Source organism: Bicyclus anynana, chromosome 5, assembly GCF_947172395.1.
Source record: "Bicyclus anynana chromosome 5, ilBicAnyn1.1, whole genome shotgun sequence".
Classification (NCBI taxonomy): domain Eukaryota; kingdom Metazoa; phylum Arthropoda; class Insecta; order Lepidoptera; family Nymphalidae; genus Bicyclus; species Bicyclus anynana.
In genome coordinates, this window is record NC_069087.1 from 11,162,887 (window position 1) to 11,182,052 (window position 19,166).

General features: G+C 38.7%; 2 protein-coding genes across 6 annotated transcripts in view; both read right to left on the minus strand.

Moving 5' to 3' along the window:
• Positions 1–6,751, minus strand: part of LOC112053123 (inositol-trisphosphate 3-kinase homolog) — a 104,061-nt gene extending 97,310 nt beyond the window's left edge. Inside the window, exons 1-4 of one of the 4 annotated variants that reach the window (XM_052881833.1) lie at positions 6,286–6,751; positions 2,700–2,795; positions 2,243–2,296; positions 1,672–1,725 (exon numbers count right to left, since the gene is read on the minus strand). In XM_052881833.1, coding sequence (XP_052737793.1) covers positions 1,672–1,725; positions 2,243–2,296; positions 2,700–2,795; positions 6,286–6,357 — 276 coding nt within the window. In that variant the 5' untranslated portion in view covers positions 6,358–6,751. The remainder of the gene's footprint in view (positions 1–1,671; positions 1,726–2,242; positions 2,297–2,699; positions 2,796–6,285) is intronic. The other 3 variants (XM_052881835.1, XM_052881834.1, XM_052881836.1) reach the window with 3 other exon arrangements.
• A 2,430-nt stretch (positions 6,752–9,181) lies between these two features.
• LOC112053154 (rotatin) overlaps positions 9,182–19,166 on the minus strand; it is a 45,589-nt gene continuing 35,604 nt past the window's right edge. Inside the window, exons 26-34 of one of the 2 annotated variants that reach the window (XM_052881837.1) lie at positions 18,239–18,400; positions 17,366–17,626; positions 16,034–16,212; positions 15,313–15,511; positions 14,344–14,513; positions 11,687–11,912; positions 10,929–11,032; positions 10,242–10,419; positions 9,182–10,209 (exon numbers count right to left, since the gene is read on the minus strand). In XM_052881837.1, the coding sequence (XP_052737797.1) occupies positions 10,276–10,419; positions 10,929–11,032; positions 11,687–11,912; positions 14,344–14,513; positions 15,313–15,511; positions 16,034–16,212; positions 17,366–17,626; positions 18,239–18,400 (1,445 nt within the window). In that variant the 3' untranslated portion in view covers positions 9,182–10,209; positions 10,242–10,275. Of the gene's footprint in view, positions 10,420–10,928; positions 11,033–11,686; positions 11,913–14,343; positions 14,514–15,312; positions 15,512–16,033; positions 16,213–17,365; positions 17,627–18,238; positions 18,401–19,166 lie in introns of both variants that reach the window. The other variant, XM_024092468.2, reaches the window with a different exon arrangement.

Consider the following 19,166-nt stretch of genomic DNA (forward strand, 5'->3'; position numbering starts at 1 on the left):
ATAGCTATATACACGTCATCGTACTGTGTTAGACGTTTTACGTAGCCTTTTTTTAAAAAGAAAATCTGTTGTTTATATTACATATTATGCTCTAAGAACCGGCATTACAAATATGTATTGATCATCATCATTATCAACCCATATTCGGCTCACTGCTGACCTCGAGTCTCGTTTCAGAATGAGAGGGGTTAGGCCAATAGTCCAGCACGCTGGCCCAATGCGGATTGGCAGACTTTTAGACACACGCAGAGATTTAAGAAAATTCTCTGGTATGCAGGTTTACTCACGATGTTTTTCTTCACCGTTTGAGACACGTGACATTTAATTTCTTAAAACGCACTCAACTGAAAATTTAGATGTGCATGCTATCACGACTTCAGAAATATATAATATCATCTGTTAGTTATTAGTAATATGAAATAAATGACAGATAATATTTACAGTGACACATTTCAAATAGGTTGCCTAGGAATATTGCGACCAGACATATTTTTCGTACAAATCTGACAACGCCACAGTTTATCATATTTCAAATTTTGTTATGAAATAAGTTCAAATAAGTTATGAAAAAGACAAGCTTTTTCTACCTTCATTTCTCATTTGTTTGTTGCAAACAGTGCACGTCGAGTATGGTTTTGGCACAGGCCTTCCGAGTTGGACCGGTTCCGACAATCTTCTCCGAGATGATATTATCAGATGGTAGATTCGAATTTTGAGTTCTTTTTTACAGGTAGGTGCTGCCTAACTAGGGTTGCCAACCGTACTATAATATATAGTATTGTACCATATTTCGGGTTTGCGTACTATATACTGTTGGAAAAATACATAGTACGCAAAAATACTATATTTTCAACACTGATATCTAACAAACAAAATTTTCAAATCTTTTTAATTTTTGATGAACATTAGTTTTCGACAGATTCAATTGCGTCTAGCCTATCCAATCTTTTCTATCTTACTGAGTTCCAAACATTAAACAAACAAATAAAAAAAATAGTTTTCGGTTTTCAAAAATTTAAAAATCAGCGGTGAAAAAGCATATGACACTCTTATTTCAGACAAATAATCTCGCAAAATGCAACAAGAGTACCTAAATAAATGTTGATTTTAAAAATAAATGTTGATTTAAAAATAAATGTTGATTTAAAAATAAATGTTGATTTTTTGCTTATTCAATAAAGTACTATTTTTAATTTAAGCGTACTATATTGTGCAGCAGTGATAGCCCAGTGGATATGACCTCTGCCTCCGATTCCGGAGGGTGTGGGTTCGAATCCGGTCCGGGACATGCACCTCCAACTTTTCAGTTGTGTGCATTTTAAGAAATTAAATATCACGTGTTTCAATCGGTGAAGGAAAACATCGTGAGGAAACCTGCATACCAGAGAATTATCTTCATTCTCTCCGTGTGTGAAGTCTGCCAATCCGCATTGGGCTAGCGTGGTGGACTATTGGCCTAACCCCTCTCATTCTGAAAGGAGACTCGAGCTCAGCAGTGAGCCGAATATGGGTTGATGACGTACTATATTGTTTATAGATAAAACTGAAAAATACTATATTTTTCTGAAAAAATGTTACCAACCCTATGCCTAACCGATTCAGGGATTATGTCAGTTATATTATAGATACACGAGTAAGCTTCCTACTAGCAAAATTAAACAAATAACTCACTTTACATTTCTTCGCATGTTTTTCTTTCGGAATCCCCTTGATGTTGTTACGTAACTGAAAAAAGAAACAAAGCCTATAAGCAATTACTGGTATTATAATATAAATACAAAAATATATTATTCAAAAATTCAAGAGGGACAAGTGCCAAAATATACTAATATTATAAAGAGGTAAAGTCTGTGAGGTTGTAGGGGGTAATCTCTAGATCTATTAAACCGATTTTGAAAACTCTTTTACCACCAGAAAGCCACGTTATTTGTGAGTGTCGTAGGCTATATTTTATCCCCCTTCTATTCTTTTCTTTCCTTCTATTTTATTCTAACGGGAACGGGAACTACGCGGCTGAAATTGCGGGGTGGCTACTTAGTTGTTATTATCGCAATTAGGCTAGATTAGGTCAAATGGATTAGACTAATGGATAAATAGAATATAAAGTTAGTAATTAGTAGGTACTTACAGCACACTGAAAAAATGTTACCAACCCTATGCCTAACCGATTCAGGGATTATGTCAGTTATATTATAGATACACGAGTAAGCTTCCTACTAGCAAAATTAAACAAATAACTCACTTTACATTTCTTCGCATGTTTTTCTTTCGGAATCCCCTTGATGTTGTTACGTAACTGAAAAAAGAAACAAAGCCTATAAGCAATTACTGGTATTATAATATAAATACAAAAATATATTATTCAAAAATTCAAGAGGGACAAGTGCCAAAATATACTAATATTATAAAGAGGTAAAGTCTGTGAGGTTGTAGGGGGTAATCTCTAGATCTATTAAACCGATTTTGAAAACTCTTTTACCACCAGAAAGCCACGTTATTTGTGAGTGTCGTAGGCTATATTTTATCCCCCTTCTATTCTTTTCTTTCCTTCTATTTTATTCTAACGGGAACGGGAACTACGCGGCTGAAATTGCGGGGTGGCTACTTAGTTGTTATTATCGCAATTAGGCTAGATTAGGTCAAATGGATTAGACTAATGGATAAATAGAATATAAAGTTAGTAATTAGTAGGTACTTACAGCACACTGAAAGCAGTTGAATAATGAATTCGGAGCCTCGCTCACATTGGGAGAGAGCTGGCCCTCTGATGTATTGGCAGGCTTGACATTCACCACCTACGAAACATTACCATTAATTATCAACCCATATTCGGCTCACTGCTGAGCTCGAGTCTCTCTTAGAGTGACAAGGGTTAGGCCAACAGTCCAGCACGCTGGCCCAATGTGGATAGGCAGACTTCACACAAGCAGAGAATTAAGAAAATTCTCAAGTATTTCTCACTGTTCGAGACATGTGATATTTAATTTCTTACTAGATTGTACGGCTAGTGTTTCGGTTCACAAGATCCTGAGTTCGAATCCTACGTCGGGCTATAAGAACTATAAGAGTCATTTTACGAAATTTTCAGTTATAATTCTCAGCCTGAAAATGCGATGTTGGTAGTGTTATCCTCGTGCTTTGAAGAGCATTGTCGTCTTGGTCATTATTATCATTAACATAATGAACATTATCGCCCTAAACACTTTTATTCTGAAAGGAGACTGATGCTCAGCGAGTCGAATATGGGTTGATAATGATAATGAATACTAGCGACGCTCCGCGGTTTCACCCGCATAGTTCGCGTTCCCGTAACAATCATCATCATGATGATGATGATGATGATGATTGTTACCTCCAACAACAAAACCCCTATTTTTATATTATTTATTACAACAAACTTCACCTCTTTATAATATTAGTATAAGTTTACAATACACATAGTATACGTAAACAATTTGACGGATAAGGCAGATGAACCTAAAACTACCATCTACGAGTATGTACCTACTACCTAGGTATAACAATATGCACTTGGCAGTCATACATTTACGTATGTTAATCGGAAGCATAGACACAGAAAACATAATATTTGTACAAGATAGATTAATACAGTTACAGTTTAAGTACACTATAAAAAAAATTGGTAAGTACTTACCGAAATTATTTTAAATATGAATATGTAATTTGGATCTAGATACCTAATACTTTATCCCTACAGTAAGCCAAGCACAAGCAAAAATATTATACCTAATAACGTTTGCGACTTCGTTCGCATGACATTCTGTTTTTCACAAATCCCGCGGTAACCATGGCTTTTTCTGGAATAAAAGTAGCCTATGTTGTGCTCCAAGGTCCAGTACTAACTTAACTCTGTAACAAATTTCATCCAAATCGGTTCAGTAGTTTAGCCGTGAAAAGGTAACAGACACACAGAGTTAAATTCGCATTTATAATATTAATAACGACAGCCTTTCTTGATGAGTAGGTACTGTTTACCAACAAAGAAATTAAAAATGAAGGTGGAACACGCACCGAAGACGGTTTGTTATAAAATGTTATAATTAAAATATATTAACCATATCTAATTATTGTTCTATGCTTATTTATCAAATTCATTTTAATTAATTTAAGAACGAGTTAATTATAATTATTATTAGGTGTGAATTGACTAGTGATTTATACCCTCATCTTTAATTTGTTTGTTGGTAAACAGTACTCATCAAGAAAGGCATTTGTCTAGTACCTAAGTATGCAGTATGGATAAGTAAGTGAACTACGAACCATTGAAATTTGTGGACCTCTGATATAAACAATGGCCATGTGGCAATTAAAGGAGGTACCTACCTCCACAATTTACATTATGTCGGACACAAATGCGTTAACATAAACACCTACACCGTGATCATGTGAGCATTATACCATCAAACCATGAGCATAACGATACGATCTTCGCAGTTTTAACCTTGAACAAACAAAAGAACAAAGCAGATGTACGAATAGCTTCCGTGTTAAGAGCGCGCAGTGCGTCGGTACGATATGGATAAAATTCGAAGCGCAAACGAGACGCTGAATTATGACTTTCACGTGAGTGAAAAGCACGGAGCGATTGACGCGCGAAGCAAATTTTATGACGTGAGCGCCAAAACCATTTTTACCTAATTGCAAGTAAATTAAACAACACAACGAAAAACAAAATGGCCATGTTCAAGATATATACCTAATTTTCTATACAAAACAAAAAATTAAGATAATAAGTTTGCTTTTCCTGAGATTGAAAACAAAATGTGAGCAAAACATGTATTTTTCAAAAAAAAAAACTATCGAGAAAAGTTTTACAAATTGTGTATTTTGTATAGTCATAACGAAGTTAACACTTTGAAATATCATATAACCAAATATCAGGCTCCTAACTTTTCTAGAATCTGAGATCCAGAATCATTTGTAACCATTACATATTGCACACTCTTAAGATCACTGCGTAAACACGCCGTTACTTATCTATTAAACTAATCGATAGAGGCACCTAGGTTAGGCTCCTACCTTATATATAATTATTGAAGTTGCTTTGCATAAAAATGCTAAAAAAACTTGTACTCGTAGGTAGGTACGAAATCAAAGCAAAAAAAGTAAATTGATACCTTCTTCCTTCTTCATATAGGTAGTACATTGCTGCCTAATTTTGTATATTATAAGTAGGTATAGTATTACATCTATATAACATACCTACGTATCTAATAGGTACCTAACCACAGTTGGTTTGTGTCAGCTTGGGTTTAATATTCTAAAAGACATTGCCCTCCTTCTTACGCAGTCGGTTAATAAAGTGTGTTTTTTATGTTTAATTAAATAAATTTTCTGGGAAATTCGATAAGTAGAAGTAATAATAACAGGTAGGTACTTTTTAGAAGTTTCTTATAAAAAAAAAGTAAAAAAATTGCACTGGAGTTTTAGAAAACTTAAGAGCAAGTTTACATTAAAAGCCCGAAATATGGGTGTTTCAAGCGCCAAATTCACTATCTTTGGAAGCTTTTCACGAGATACGCAATAAAAGACTATTTAATCAATAAAAAAATTGTAATACCTTACTAAAATAAACTAGAAGGTTTATAGTTTGTTTTTGTTGTAATAATCGATCACTCGACAGCAAGTTTTGATTTTATCGTTGTTTACAACGGTATTTTGTAACTAATTTTAATATAAAAATAAAAAGACAAACTTTGTTTCGTAACGAAATTGTTTCAAAAGTTTGAATGTTTACCTTAATTAAATATCTACAATAAAAACAACTTTTATTCAAATGTGTTTTTTACTCAACCAACGTTCATAGGCAAAAATGATGAAGGGTAGTAACACAGTAAAAATGTGATAGTAAGTAGAAAGTAGGTAGGAAGGTACATAACCAATTCATGTTCATGAAACATTTACCTATTTAATTTTTATTAAATCTATATAGGTATTTTTACATTGATTTTCATTTAGAAACTCGTCATGACTCATAATTGTTTACGTTTTGTAATTAAATGAATAAGCTGATAGAATAATATGTTTAAGCTAAGCCACATTATTATGTAGGTATGTACCTACAGATGTTGATACATAGTGCACATTATGATTAATAGAATAACAAAATACAATAAAATGCCAACATCTAGTTAAATGTCGATCTATAACGAAAAGGCGAGTTGAATGCACTAATGTAAACGCCGTGGCCTTAGCGTTGCGCTCACGCATGCCTCGGACCGATAACGTCGCCACGGCACTCGCCGATAGCCGATACATACTCACATTCGCACTCGTAATGTCGCCGGTGTAAACGGCCGAAAACCGCTCCGGTGGAAAGTTGAATCGCGGCGACATTTCTAATTCACAGCACAAACACAGCGTTGACAAGAGCCAACTGCCAAAAGCGTCGCGCGATCCCGGATTGGATCAGATGTCCGCCTGCCAGCGGCGGTCGCTTCGCGTACTCATTGACATTGTTCCTTATTGATCAACGCGCGTCTTGCACCATACTAGGACGGCGTCACAGCGCGCGACGGCAGGGGCGCGATCTCACTGCCTCTGTGTCTCACTGGCACTCGCCCGGCGCCCGAACTGACGCAGATTATCAAGTTTTATGGCGATAATGAGCAATGCAAACTTCCTCAACTTAAATCGCTTCGATACCTGTCGAACTGTATAAATTAATACATCGGTCGCGACGACGACGGAACTAGATAAGCGAAACGTGCCAATATTGGCTTACCGCCGCAGAGGAGGCCGTCCACTGCGGGTTTGCATTAATTGTTGATAATAATTATACTACCTACCTACATTATTTACAATAAATATGAGTGACGTCGGCGCAGATAGAGGAACCATCGTGAATACACAATAGCTAGTCAGCGCATTTATCATTTAGTAAATCATTATGTTAATGTATGTGGTTCAATGATGAATGTATTATAACGTGTATCTACTCCTCGTATATGCCTATCTAATATTTAAATAGAAGATTAAAAATTACGCATATAAAAAAAGCGTTAGCTTGATATCCCTAATCAGTTTATTGGATTAATTAAGATAAAGTGTCATACTAAAAACATATTTATTATTGTTGAGAATCCATGAAGAAATCATGAAATTGTGTTGAAAAAAAGGTGCATTCATATTTTTCATATCTTACTTATTTCATAACGCAATGAATGTCTCTGGAAAGGGGTTCAACTAAAAACCCAGAAGTACAGAACAAGTGAATTTAAATTAGTGTTATTGTTAAGTACCTACCAAATTAGGATTAGGTATATAGGAACAGACGAATTCTAAAGAAACCTGCCTCGCTATAGGTTCCCCCTCTGTCAAAGTATAAGATGAACGATCTAACGCGTTTATAATCGATCGAATCGATTCTTCAGCAACAGCAAACCATCTATCAATTATCCGAATATTCTGTGAAACGAGTCTAAGCTATGTTTGTTAAATTACACGTGTTTACATATTGCGAATGTTGTGTAGTTGTGTGTGGTTTATGGACACAATATGTTGGTGTGAAATATTTTCGATGTGTGAGGACCTCAACCTCCTCAAAAAACGGTAGACAATTTTGTTGGATATTGTGTGTTTACACTTATACTTAGTCTATATTTGGTCCGACGGTAACACCCAGTCCAGACTGAATTTAATTCCATAAATGGGATCGAAAGAAATATCTATACTAAGTAATATTATAAAGCTGAGGAGTTTGTTTGTTTGATTGAACGAGCTAATCTCAGGAAATCCTGGTCCGATTTGAAAAATTATTTCAGTGTTAGATAGCCCATTTATCGAGCAAGGCTTTATAGGCTATATTTTATCCCCGTATTCCTACGGGACCGAAAACCACGTGGGTAAAACCGCGCGGCGTCAGCTAGTTTCTAATAAGGTAAGTAAGAAAAGGTAGGTAATGAATAACATGCCTCGTTGGTCGTGTGCCTCCCTAGCCTGTGGCTTAGGATCACAATGGTCAATTCTTAGGTCAGACTATAAAATGCTCAGCTTTTCTTTCTTTCAAGAAAATTCAGTGCATCAGCATTCAAGAAACAGGTGCACTTTGTTTATTCACTTTCATGTGCTCATGTAGCGATGCCCCGCGCGCTCGACTTCATATCCGCGCAGTCTTTCCCCCCGTCGCCCGCATATCATGGGAGTGTCATCAACGAACTTGCCAAGCCATAGTTGTAGGCATAGGTAGGTAGTTGCAAGGACGACGACGAAAGACGAACACTTTATCCTTTACACTAAAACCGCAATACTGCTTGACTACAAATAAGTATGGCGGTATTACTCCTAGTCCCTGAACAAGGTCTGGTGTCACGGAAAACCTAATTATGAGTATCTAGAGGATATATTATCAGGTTTTCGTAAACATTAATGTATATTTTTAACTACAATGCCTATGTACGATTAATGAGGCGATACAACCAGTCCCTGTAGCCAAGTGGCACGTCGATTCTCTTTCGACGATCGCTAACGCTTCGAAAACTAGAAAAATGTATGGGAATGACATTAGCTATCGACAGATCACGTGATCAAGATCTATCATTCATTCCCATTGGCTACAGGATCAGGATTTCCCATACCATACCGCAGCATAAGGTGACGCAGTACTTCACGCCACACCAAATAATAACATTATATCAAGCTCAAGTCATCACAGAGGTATGATGGCACTTCCAAGTGTCCGTTGACTGCTTTAGACACTGTCGATCAGTCTGCCAGGAGACTCATAAGCGAAGACGCAGCTCTTTAAACTTACCATCAGGTGAGATCTTGGTCAAGCGCGAGCTTATTCCATATTTAAGAAAAAAATATCATCATCTAATTTTTCATCGTAAATCCTAAATACATAATTACAGACGCTTCATGACTATGGGACTATGTCCTTCCACTTTCTACGATCCTTGCATATCTTTTTGCTTCTTCCATCCTCATCAATCTTTTTATACAAGTTCATCGGTTTAAGGTACTCTAGACGGGCCTTTAATGAGAATGTAGATCATCATCATCATCATCATCATCATCATCATCATCATCATCATCATTATTATCAGCTGATGGATGTCCACTGCTGAGCCGCCAGCATCAAGCGGCTCCCTGCAACCCGCTTCTGTCCTCGGTCACCTAGTGGGGGGAAGAATAGTAGATACATAAAAATAAAACTTCATTAAAATTCAAACTTTCATTTAATTTAAAATTGCAACACAATAATTAATATGTACATTGCATTGTTTTATTAAAAAAATTCATAATTTCGTGGCATTTAATTTAAAATTGTCAAATTGCTTCTTCCATAATCAAATGAGCTTCAGACTTCAAGACAAGAAGCTTTTTTTCTCAATAGATTTTTCAAATCAGTAGACGATGTAAAAATCATTTGAATGTTCTAGGAAATATTTCCACGAATATTTAGCGTCTTATATTCAGCAGTAGACTTCGAGTAACATCCGGGTATCTAACTAGTATGCATAGTTTATTTGTAACGCTGATCTAGAGCGCATTGTAATAAGTAGGTAGCAACTTTTCCCATCTCTAGGAATTATACTCATAATTATCCTATACAGTAAATCCAGCAATCATGTTCATGGACAAAAAAGTGACAGATATAGAAATTATTTCAAAAGATTTTTGTCTTTGTCAGAGAAATTATTTGTTTAAATTTTCAACACTCGGTAGTAGATTTTCAGTAATATCCAAATATCATCAAGTAGACTGCAAAATTGTGCAAGTGTAAGACTTGAGATATGACAAACTTGTCGCTTTGTCATCTTTATCTTTATTGAAGAAATTATTTGTTTAAATTTTCAGTACTCGGTAGTAGATTTCCAGTAATATCCAAGTATCATCAAGTAGACTGCGAAATTGTGCAAGTGTAATACTTGAGATATGACAAACTTGTCGCTTTGTCATCTTTATCTTTATTGAAGAAATTATTTGTTTAAATTTTCAGTACTCGGTAGTCGATTTCCAGTAATATCCAAGTATCATCAAGTAGACTGCAAAATTGTGCAAGTGTAAGACTTGAGATATGACAAACTTGTCGCTTTGTCATCTTTACCGTTGTCGGAGAAATTGTTTAAATTTCAGTACTTGGTAGTAGATTTCCAGTAATATCCAAGTATCATCAAGTAGACTGCAAAATTGTGCAAGTGTAAGACTTGAGATATGACAAACTTGTCGCTTTGTCATCTTTACCTTTGTCGGAGAAATTGTTTAAATTTCAGTACTTGGTAGTAGATTTTCAGTAATATCCAAGTATTGTCAAGTGGTTTGCAGCACAGTACGAGTGTAAGTAAGCAACTCGAGGGCACGCTGCGTAGCTTCCTCGTGGGAGTGTTTCTGTAATCTCTGCATTGTTGATTGCACCGCTGATGTTATCCCCGCACTTCGCAAAACGAGTTTCGCCTGTAAAGTAAAAACACCAAGTTATATTTATATATCTATACCGCAACTAATATTATAATAGTAAGGGAGCCCGGTATGCTAAATTTGCAGTTACTAAAGCGTCATGGGGACCGATTACATTCGGTAGATTAATTGATAGGAAGAATAAATGGTTATTTACATTTTTCGCTTTTAGCGGTGGAAAATAAACTACAGACTTTAAAAGCAATTTTCATTACTTTGGCTTACTGAAATTGTCAGAATATTTTACATTTTTCTGTACATGAAATCTCATTAAACCTCGCACAGTTCCCCGCGTCGAATCGTCCAAAACTGGCTTCAATTTAGTATACAAAACTCTATAATTCGTTTTGTTGTGTTTTCGGATAAGTGAGCGTTCACCTTAAAGAGGTAAGATCATTTATAAGGTAGTAATAAATGGAATTTTGGAGTAAAACATAGGCTACTATACTTTTTATCCCGGTATAAACTATACTTCCTGTTAAATTTGTGAAAAACGTGTTACGCACCCTATGGTTGTTTGCTGCCAGCGCCCATACCGCCCTCGCCGCAGACACGACCTCGGCTGTGTCACCAGTGTGCAGGCAACCGGAGAGCAGTTCCAGGAGGTCCGCTGGTGAAACAAGAATAATCATCATCATTATGACTCAGGTACAGTTGAAATTAAGGGAATCGCTAATCAATCACAGCAATGATTTTTGATGTGGTAGATCGAAGCCCTTTTATCTGTAGGGTAGTGGAGGCTCACGCCCAGTAATGAATATATAAATTTTAATTAAAAAGTAAAAGAAAAGGCGTTTTCCACTATATCACTGCAAGCTATAGATACTATTTTTTACGTATATGTCGTCGCTGTCGCTTACGTATATCTAAACGTAAAACTGTCGAATTCGTAGACACTGTAAAGTATAGTTGAAAGGTACAATACATTCAGATACAGGGATTAATTTTACATGAATTTTAAAGGTGTATCAATCACTAATGCGGAGGCACGCACACATGCTATTTGTATTGCCTAGTTAAAAAGACGTTTTCACTGTAATCCTTATCCTGTTTATTTTATTTTTTGAAAAATATCCCTTCGGATTTCTGCCGGCACGTCTGTCTTGCAACTTCTCTGTACTCCGTGATGGCATTGGCACTTCTTTGTGCTGACCTTCCTGATGTTTTCTTTAACTTTCTTTCTTTTATTCTGTTTACCTCTCTTCTTGCATTCTTCATTCACTATCTGCAAATGATTAAAGTGAACAATTGATTGCCTACTCACGTGACTGCAGGAAGGTCAGCCTATGGTGGTGGGCGGCGTGCGCCAACGCAGGCAGCATCCTAGCGGGGGTAGGCTTCATTGCAGGCAGCGCTACTGTAGCCAGCACCGCGGCCGCGCCGTCCGAGTGACGCGCCATCGCCTCGCACAGCTTCGTCCACTCCTCGCCCGCGGCGGAGCCGTGGCCGGCGCGGGCGCGCAGCTTGCATATACAGGTCAGCACCTCGTTCTGAAATAGATTCATATAAAAATACGGTACGGTACTAAACAGCTGGACAATGGCAATAAATGTCTTTCAGTTTTTCTTGATTTAAAAAAGGCCTTTGACGCCGTCTCTGTTCCTATACTATTAAACAAACTGGATCGAGTAGGGGTAAGGGGGAAGCCTCTAGAATTATTTAGAAGCTACCTAACTGAGAGAACGCAGAAAGTAAAAGTTGGTGAATACTGCAGCAGGGAGTTAAATATTACATACGGTGTACCGCAAGGAAGCGTGCTTGGGCCCACATTATTCCTCGTTTACATTAACGACTTATTTAATCTAAAAATATGTGGTGCGAGAGTTTTTTCATATGCCGATGACACTGCTGTAGTATTCACTGAAAAAGATTGGAAAGCTGCACGCAGTGTAGCTGAAATAGGTATGGCTAGGATTGCTTCATGGCTAGGATCAAATTTGTTAACACTGAATACAGAAAAAACAAACTATATCTGCTTCTCGATAAATTCAAGAACTCAACCCGATAATAACTTTAGCATACAAATCCATAAGTGTGGTCTTGTGGTCAACTGCAATTGTAAATGTCCAATTATTGAAAAAGTAGAACAAACGAAGTATTTGGGTATTATTTTGGACCAGCGACTTTCTTGGCATAAACAAATAGAATTGGTAGGAGAGCGTATCAGAAAGTTAATATGGATTTTTAAACAGCTAAGGCATGTTGCAGATAAAAATCTTTTAACACAGATATACCTTGCTTTAGCCCAATCTATTATAAAATATTGCATTCCTGTCTGGGGCGGTGCATCTAAAATTAAATTTTTAGAAGTAGAAAGAGCTCAACGTGCGCTCCTTAAAACTATGTATTTTAAGTCATATCGATTTGATACAGAGAATTTATACAATTTATGTGATTTGCTAAGTGTTAGAAAGCTATATATATTAAACGTAATTGTAAAAATTCATAAAACGACAATCTTTGATCCCAGTAAACTAAAAAAAAGAAGACCAGGTACTATCATAATAGCTAAACAGGTACGTACATTTTTTAGTAAAAGACAATTTCAGGGCCAAGCTGCCCGACTATATAATTCAATTAATTTAAAAATAGGTATATATAATAAAACAACTTATAACTGTAAAAGAACCCTTACCGCGTGGCTTAAGAGTTTAAATTATGAAAAGGTTGAAGAACTACTTCTAATTATGAAGTGATTCTAACAGTTACACCGAGACACACACACACACACACGCACACACACACACACACACACACACACACACGCACACACACACACACACACACACACACACACACACACACACACACACACACACACAAACACCCTTATGCAGACATACATTCATACTAAATTACATACAGATGTTATAATTGGCTATGGAAGAGTGAGGCCTTCTGTCACAGGCACCATTATGCCCAAAAGAAGGTTTCAACAATGAAATTTATAAAAACTTGTATGTATAACCAATAAAGATTTTTTGTATTTTGTACGGTCTTTTTTTCCATTTCCCTCCAAGTAGTCGGGAAAGACTGTGTTAGACTGGATACGACAATAGACCAACGGGGCGGCGATCGAACTACCACCCCTGGGAGATGAGGCCACTCTTACCGTTGTGCTATCATCATCATCATCATATCAGCCGATGGACGTCCACTGCAGGACATAGGCCTTTTGTAGGGACTTCCAAACATTAAGATACTGAGCCACCTGCATCCAGCGAATCCCTGCGACTCGCTTGATATTGTCAGTCCACCTGGTGGGGGGTCGGCCAAGCCGATGTCAATGAGCTATTGAGGCTCTACTAATTTGACCTGGTCGGAGTATCTCTGAAATTCACAGAAGAACCATAGCTCGAGTCGCACTGTTAAAAAATGTGGACGTTAGGATCCCAAGGAGGTAGAACTCTGAACCAAAAAACGATGTGTTGGTTAACCTCACTTTACTAGACAGACTAACAACATTAAATATGTCGCAGGAAGCTACACTTCGTGCAGCATGCTGCGGCTGCCCACACGGCTGCTACTGGTCCACGCTGCAGTATACTTACCTTTACAATGACAGTTCTGCAGTGGAGGTGCGCCACGCACTGGCGCAGCACGCGCAGGGCGAGCGGCAGGAGGGCGGCGGGGCGCGGGCGGGCCGCCTCCTTGTCGACGAACGAACACACTTCGTGCAGCATGCTGCGGCTGCCCACACAGCTGCACATGCTGGCCCACGCCGCAGTATACTTACCTTTACAATGACAGTTCTGCAGTGGTGGTGCGCCACGCACTGGCGCAGAACGCGCAGGGAGAGCGGCAGGAGGGCGGCGGGGCGCGGGCGGGCCGCCTCCTTGTCGACGAGCGAACACACTTCGTGCAGCATGCTGCGGCTGCCCACACAGCTGCACATGCTGGCCCACGCCGCAGTATACTTACCTTTACAATGACAGTTCTGCAGTGGTGGTGCGCCACGCACTGGCGCAGAACGCGCAGGGCGAGCGGCAGGAAGGCGGCGGGGCGCGGGCGGGCCGCCTCCTTGTCGACGAGCGAACACACTTCGTGCAGCATGCTGCGGCTGCCCACGCAGCTGCACATGCTGGCCCACGCTGCAATATTATGTTTATCTTCCTATAGAGCGATGTCCCGTTGGCGCGTTGTGTTACGTTGCGACGCCTTGACATTTATTTTAAACCCCTACCACTTCGTCCGCCCTCAGGCCTCTTTAATCTGGCCCTGTCGCAAAATCTGTTCTTAGCGGACACCTACAAACTATAACGTAACTCCCTGTCAAATTTCATCTTTGTATGACAAGTGATTTTCGATATTTTGTTATGAGTGTTCCTTTCGCATTTGAAGTGTCTGGTTCACATAGAATCGTCTCAACGACATTTTATAAGAGCTCCGTTACTACCACGGACAGTTTTTCAATTGTTTCGAACCATTGACTGTATGGGTGCGTACATCGTCCCCTTACACTGACACGTCGTGTGTCATCGCAATGTCAAACATACAATGTGTTGAACAACGATACAACGTATCACACTAATGAGACAACTTCCTTACATCTTTCAAGTCAATACGCCACAGTTTCACTATCGATGGTGCCCATATTATGTATGATTTTTAGTAATTCTTGACAATCACAAAAAGAAGCGACACTCAAAGAGACGTGTATTTGATTAATCACACTAATAGGCGAATTTTTGTTCTTCCATTACGCTACGACTACTGGAGCGATTTGGCTGAAATTTTAAATGGAAATAGATTTTATTTTGGATTAACAGATAGGCCACTTTTCATTCTGGAAAAATCCATGGTTCCCGTGGGATTTGAGTAAAACTGAATTACACGCGGACCAAGTCGCAGACGTCCGCTAGCATTAGATAGAAAATTGTTAAGTCGTACCTTTAGGACAGTCGTTAGTGAAAGTGACCAAGAGCCGCAGGACAGTGTCCCTCAACTGCTCAGTGATCATACACCACGGCCACAGACGGATCAGCGAACACGCCAAGTCTTCCGCGATGCGCTCTTTGGCCGGGACGCATTCCAGCATGAGACAGGTGCTCAATGTGAGGATCCAATTCAGGGTTGCAAGTATCGGCTCCTATAAAATAATTTAAGAACAAGACTACAATATAATGATTTTAATACTACTCTCAGTGGAGCATTTCACGGTCCAAAACCAAAAAATTAGGGACATTTTCGACAATTATGTTTGACTCTGATACAATCACAATCAATCGTTTTATTGAAAATAAGCAGACGCCCCGCGATGTCACCCGTGTAGTTATAACCCGAGAATAAAATATGATACTCACAAATATCGTCACTTTCTAGTGATAAAATAATTTTCTATATCGGCTCAGTAGATCCAGACATTACCCCCCACCAGCACTAAAAATACTTTACTTCTTTATAATATTAGTATAGATAACCGAAACCAAAAGCTTAAACTGTTATCCGGGGTAAGATATTGTATGACCAACAACTTAAAGTTACAGCTGAACATTTACTTGAAGAAAAAATAGCTCAATAACCCGCTCCAGGACCCCAATAATCTAAAGCTGTATTATCTAACCATTAAACGAACGTCGTAGTTACGCTTAATTAAAAAAAAATTGCTCACATTATCTGCGTTCCTGATGACGTCAACAGGTTTGCCCTGCAACGACAGCGTGTCTCTCAGCGTTTGTAGCGACTGCAGAAGCGTGCCCGCAAAGTGTCTGTGCACGCAGTACGTACGCGCGCGCGCGCTCACAGACACCACTGAGCACAGACACGCACAGACTGACGTCCACTTATCGTCTGAAATTGTAAAATACACTGAATAAGGGAAAAGATGACTAACAGTGGTATTCATAGACGTTGTAGGTTTACCCCCAGGGGATCATTCACACGCTGAGTGGCAAATTCTTAAAAAAAATAGAGGTTAAATTCGACACTCAGCGGCTGAATGATCCCCTGGGGCTGCCTGTACAACGTCTATGAATTCCACTGTAAGATGACATTTTCGGTATAAGGTCACGGTTTGCGTTTATTAATGTAAGCACAGTGAATCCTACTGTATAATATTACTAGCCAACGCTCCGCAGTTTCACCTGTGTAGTTTTCGTTTCCTCGAGAATACGGGGATAGAATTTAGCTTATCATAATTATGAACCCATATTTGGCTCACTGCTGACCTCGAGTCTCCTCTCAGAATTAGAGGGGTTAGGCCAATAGTCCACCACGCTTGCCCAATGCGGATTGGCAGACTTTACACACGCAAATAAATAAGAAAATTCTCTGGCATGCAGGCTTCCCCACGATGTCTCTCTTTCACCGCTCGAGACACGTGGCATTTAATTTCTCAAAATGCACACAACTGAAAAGTTGGAGGTGCATGCCCCAGACCGGATCCGAACCCACACCCTCCGGAATCGAAGGCAGAGGTAACATCTATTGGGCTATCACGTTTCCCTGGTCAAGCGTGCGCTCAAAAGTTGGAAACATCCTACATAGGTTAAGTAACTGTCATATTTATGTTAAGCGAGCATTTTTGTTTCTTTTGTGAGAAATCTTTACCGTTCATTTGGGCCTCCAACTAATTTTAATACAGGGGGCCCTACGTCACTGCGTTGGTGACGGTCAATCTTAGTAGCAAAGTGCGGAAAAGGCCCAGGAAATAAGAAGAATTGGATGTTTGTTTGTTTTTTGCAAAAAATACTGAATGAATTAGGATGAAATTTGGAATTAAGATAGAACACTTAAAACAAAGTAACCTTCGTTTAAAATCGAATAATTCATGGTTTCCACGGGGTGTCCGCAAACCCCGTGGAAACCATGAGTTTTTAAACTAAATTTTAATTACAATTAAATTAAGAAAACCTCCATCGGCCCAACCGGGTATCGAACCCAGGCCTCCGTCTTGTAAATCCACCGCGCATACCACTGCGCCACGGAGGCCGTCAAATATTACCTTGACTAGAGAGGCTCTTCTTAGTATCCATATAGCGTCGGTATAAGTCCAACAGTATTTTACATATATCCTCAATCATATATTCCGGCTGACAATCAAATTTGTCGCCGGCGGAAAATTTGTCTGTTAGTCTTCTCGAGTATGACGACTTTATACTGTTTAAAAAGTCGCAAGCTTCTTCCTTTGCTTCATCGTTATTTCTTTTATGCGATATAGATCTAGTTAGTTCCGTTATACAGTGCATAGCTGTCTTTTGTAAATCTGAAAATAAGAAAAAAAAGTAATTGATATAAATTGATATTTTAAGAAATAAAAAATATCAATGTTTTACATGTAACTAAGATTTTGCCAATATATGTACATGAGTCTAAGCTCGATAGGTTATCATGGTGTGCGTATGCGTTTGCGTGTGCGCGAGCGTCTGCGTGTGTCTGTGTGTCTGCAGTGTATATGTCACCGTTAAAATTGTAAAATACTTTAGTTTAATCTCACTCGCGATATTGTAATCTGTCGATATATTGTGAACTGAACATGCTGTTTACAATTTTACGTGTTATTTTTGGTATATTATAATCTATAGAAGTGAAACCGTTAAATTGCAATCTCAAAACGTCAACTGTCTGAACTTGCCCCTGATTGATCGGCCTTACAGCATACCGTTCTGTATCCATAGAGTTAGGAATGAAACTATATTATAATATACCGAAAAATAACACGTTAAATTGTAATCAGTATGTTCAGTTCACAATATATCGACAGATTACAATATCACGAGTGCGATTATAAACTAAAGTATTTTACAATTTTAACAGTGACATATACGCGCAAACACGCTTGATCGGTTATAAATAGCTAAAATAAAAGTATAGTTACCTTGGTTTTCACTTGCCAAAGCGTGCAGCAGTAAATCCAAAAGTGTCGAGTTCCTTTTCAACTCCCACCACACAACGTCGCTAGCGGCTCTCTCGGACAATAAAGCAGACAGCAGACGCAAGCCCGGCGCGCGCGACTCTAACCAATCCCTGCTATACTCCTCTAGAAACAACATGTAGTATACAGATATATCGTCGTCGTCGTCGTTATCAACCCATATACAGTTCACTGCTGAGCTCGAGTCTCCTCTCAGAATAAGAGGTGTTAGGCCAATAGTCCACACGCTGGCCCAATGCGGATTGGCAGACTCCACAAAAGCAGAATTAAGAAATTCTCTGGTGTGCAGGTTTCCTCACGATGTTTTCCTTCACCGATTGAGACACGTTAATTTAATTTCTTAAAATGCACACAACTGAAAAGTTGGAGGTGCATGCCCCGGACCGGATTCGAACCCACACCCTCCAAAATCGGAGGCAGAGGTCATATCCACTGGGCTATCACGGCTCTTCTCTATATATATATATATATATATATATATATATATATATATATATATATATATATAGACATATATTCGGCTCTATACAGGTATATATATAATGTAAAAGGCAGTCATATCTATACTAATATTATAAAGCTGTTTGTTTGATTGAACGCGCTAATCTCAGGAAGTACTGGTATAATTTGAAAAATTCTTTCTGTGTTAGATAGCCCATTTATCGAGAAAGGCTACAGGCTATATATTATCCCTGTATTCCTACGGGAACGGGGACCACGCGGGCAAAACCGCGCGGCGTCAGCTAGTAGAATAATACGTAAACAACGACTTTATGGATGCAGTCCCTACCAAAGAGATTCTAAGATGACTGCCGGATGTATCACATTACAAATACGTAGCATGTTGACGTCCGCCGGATAGGCAAATACC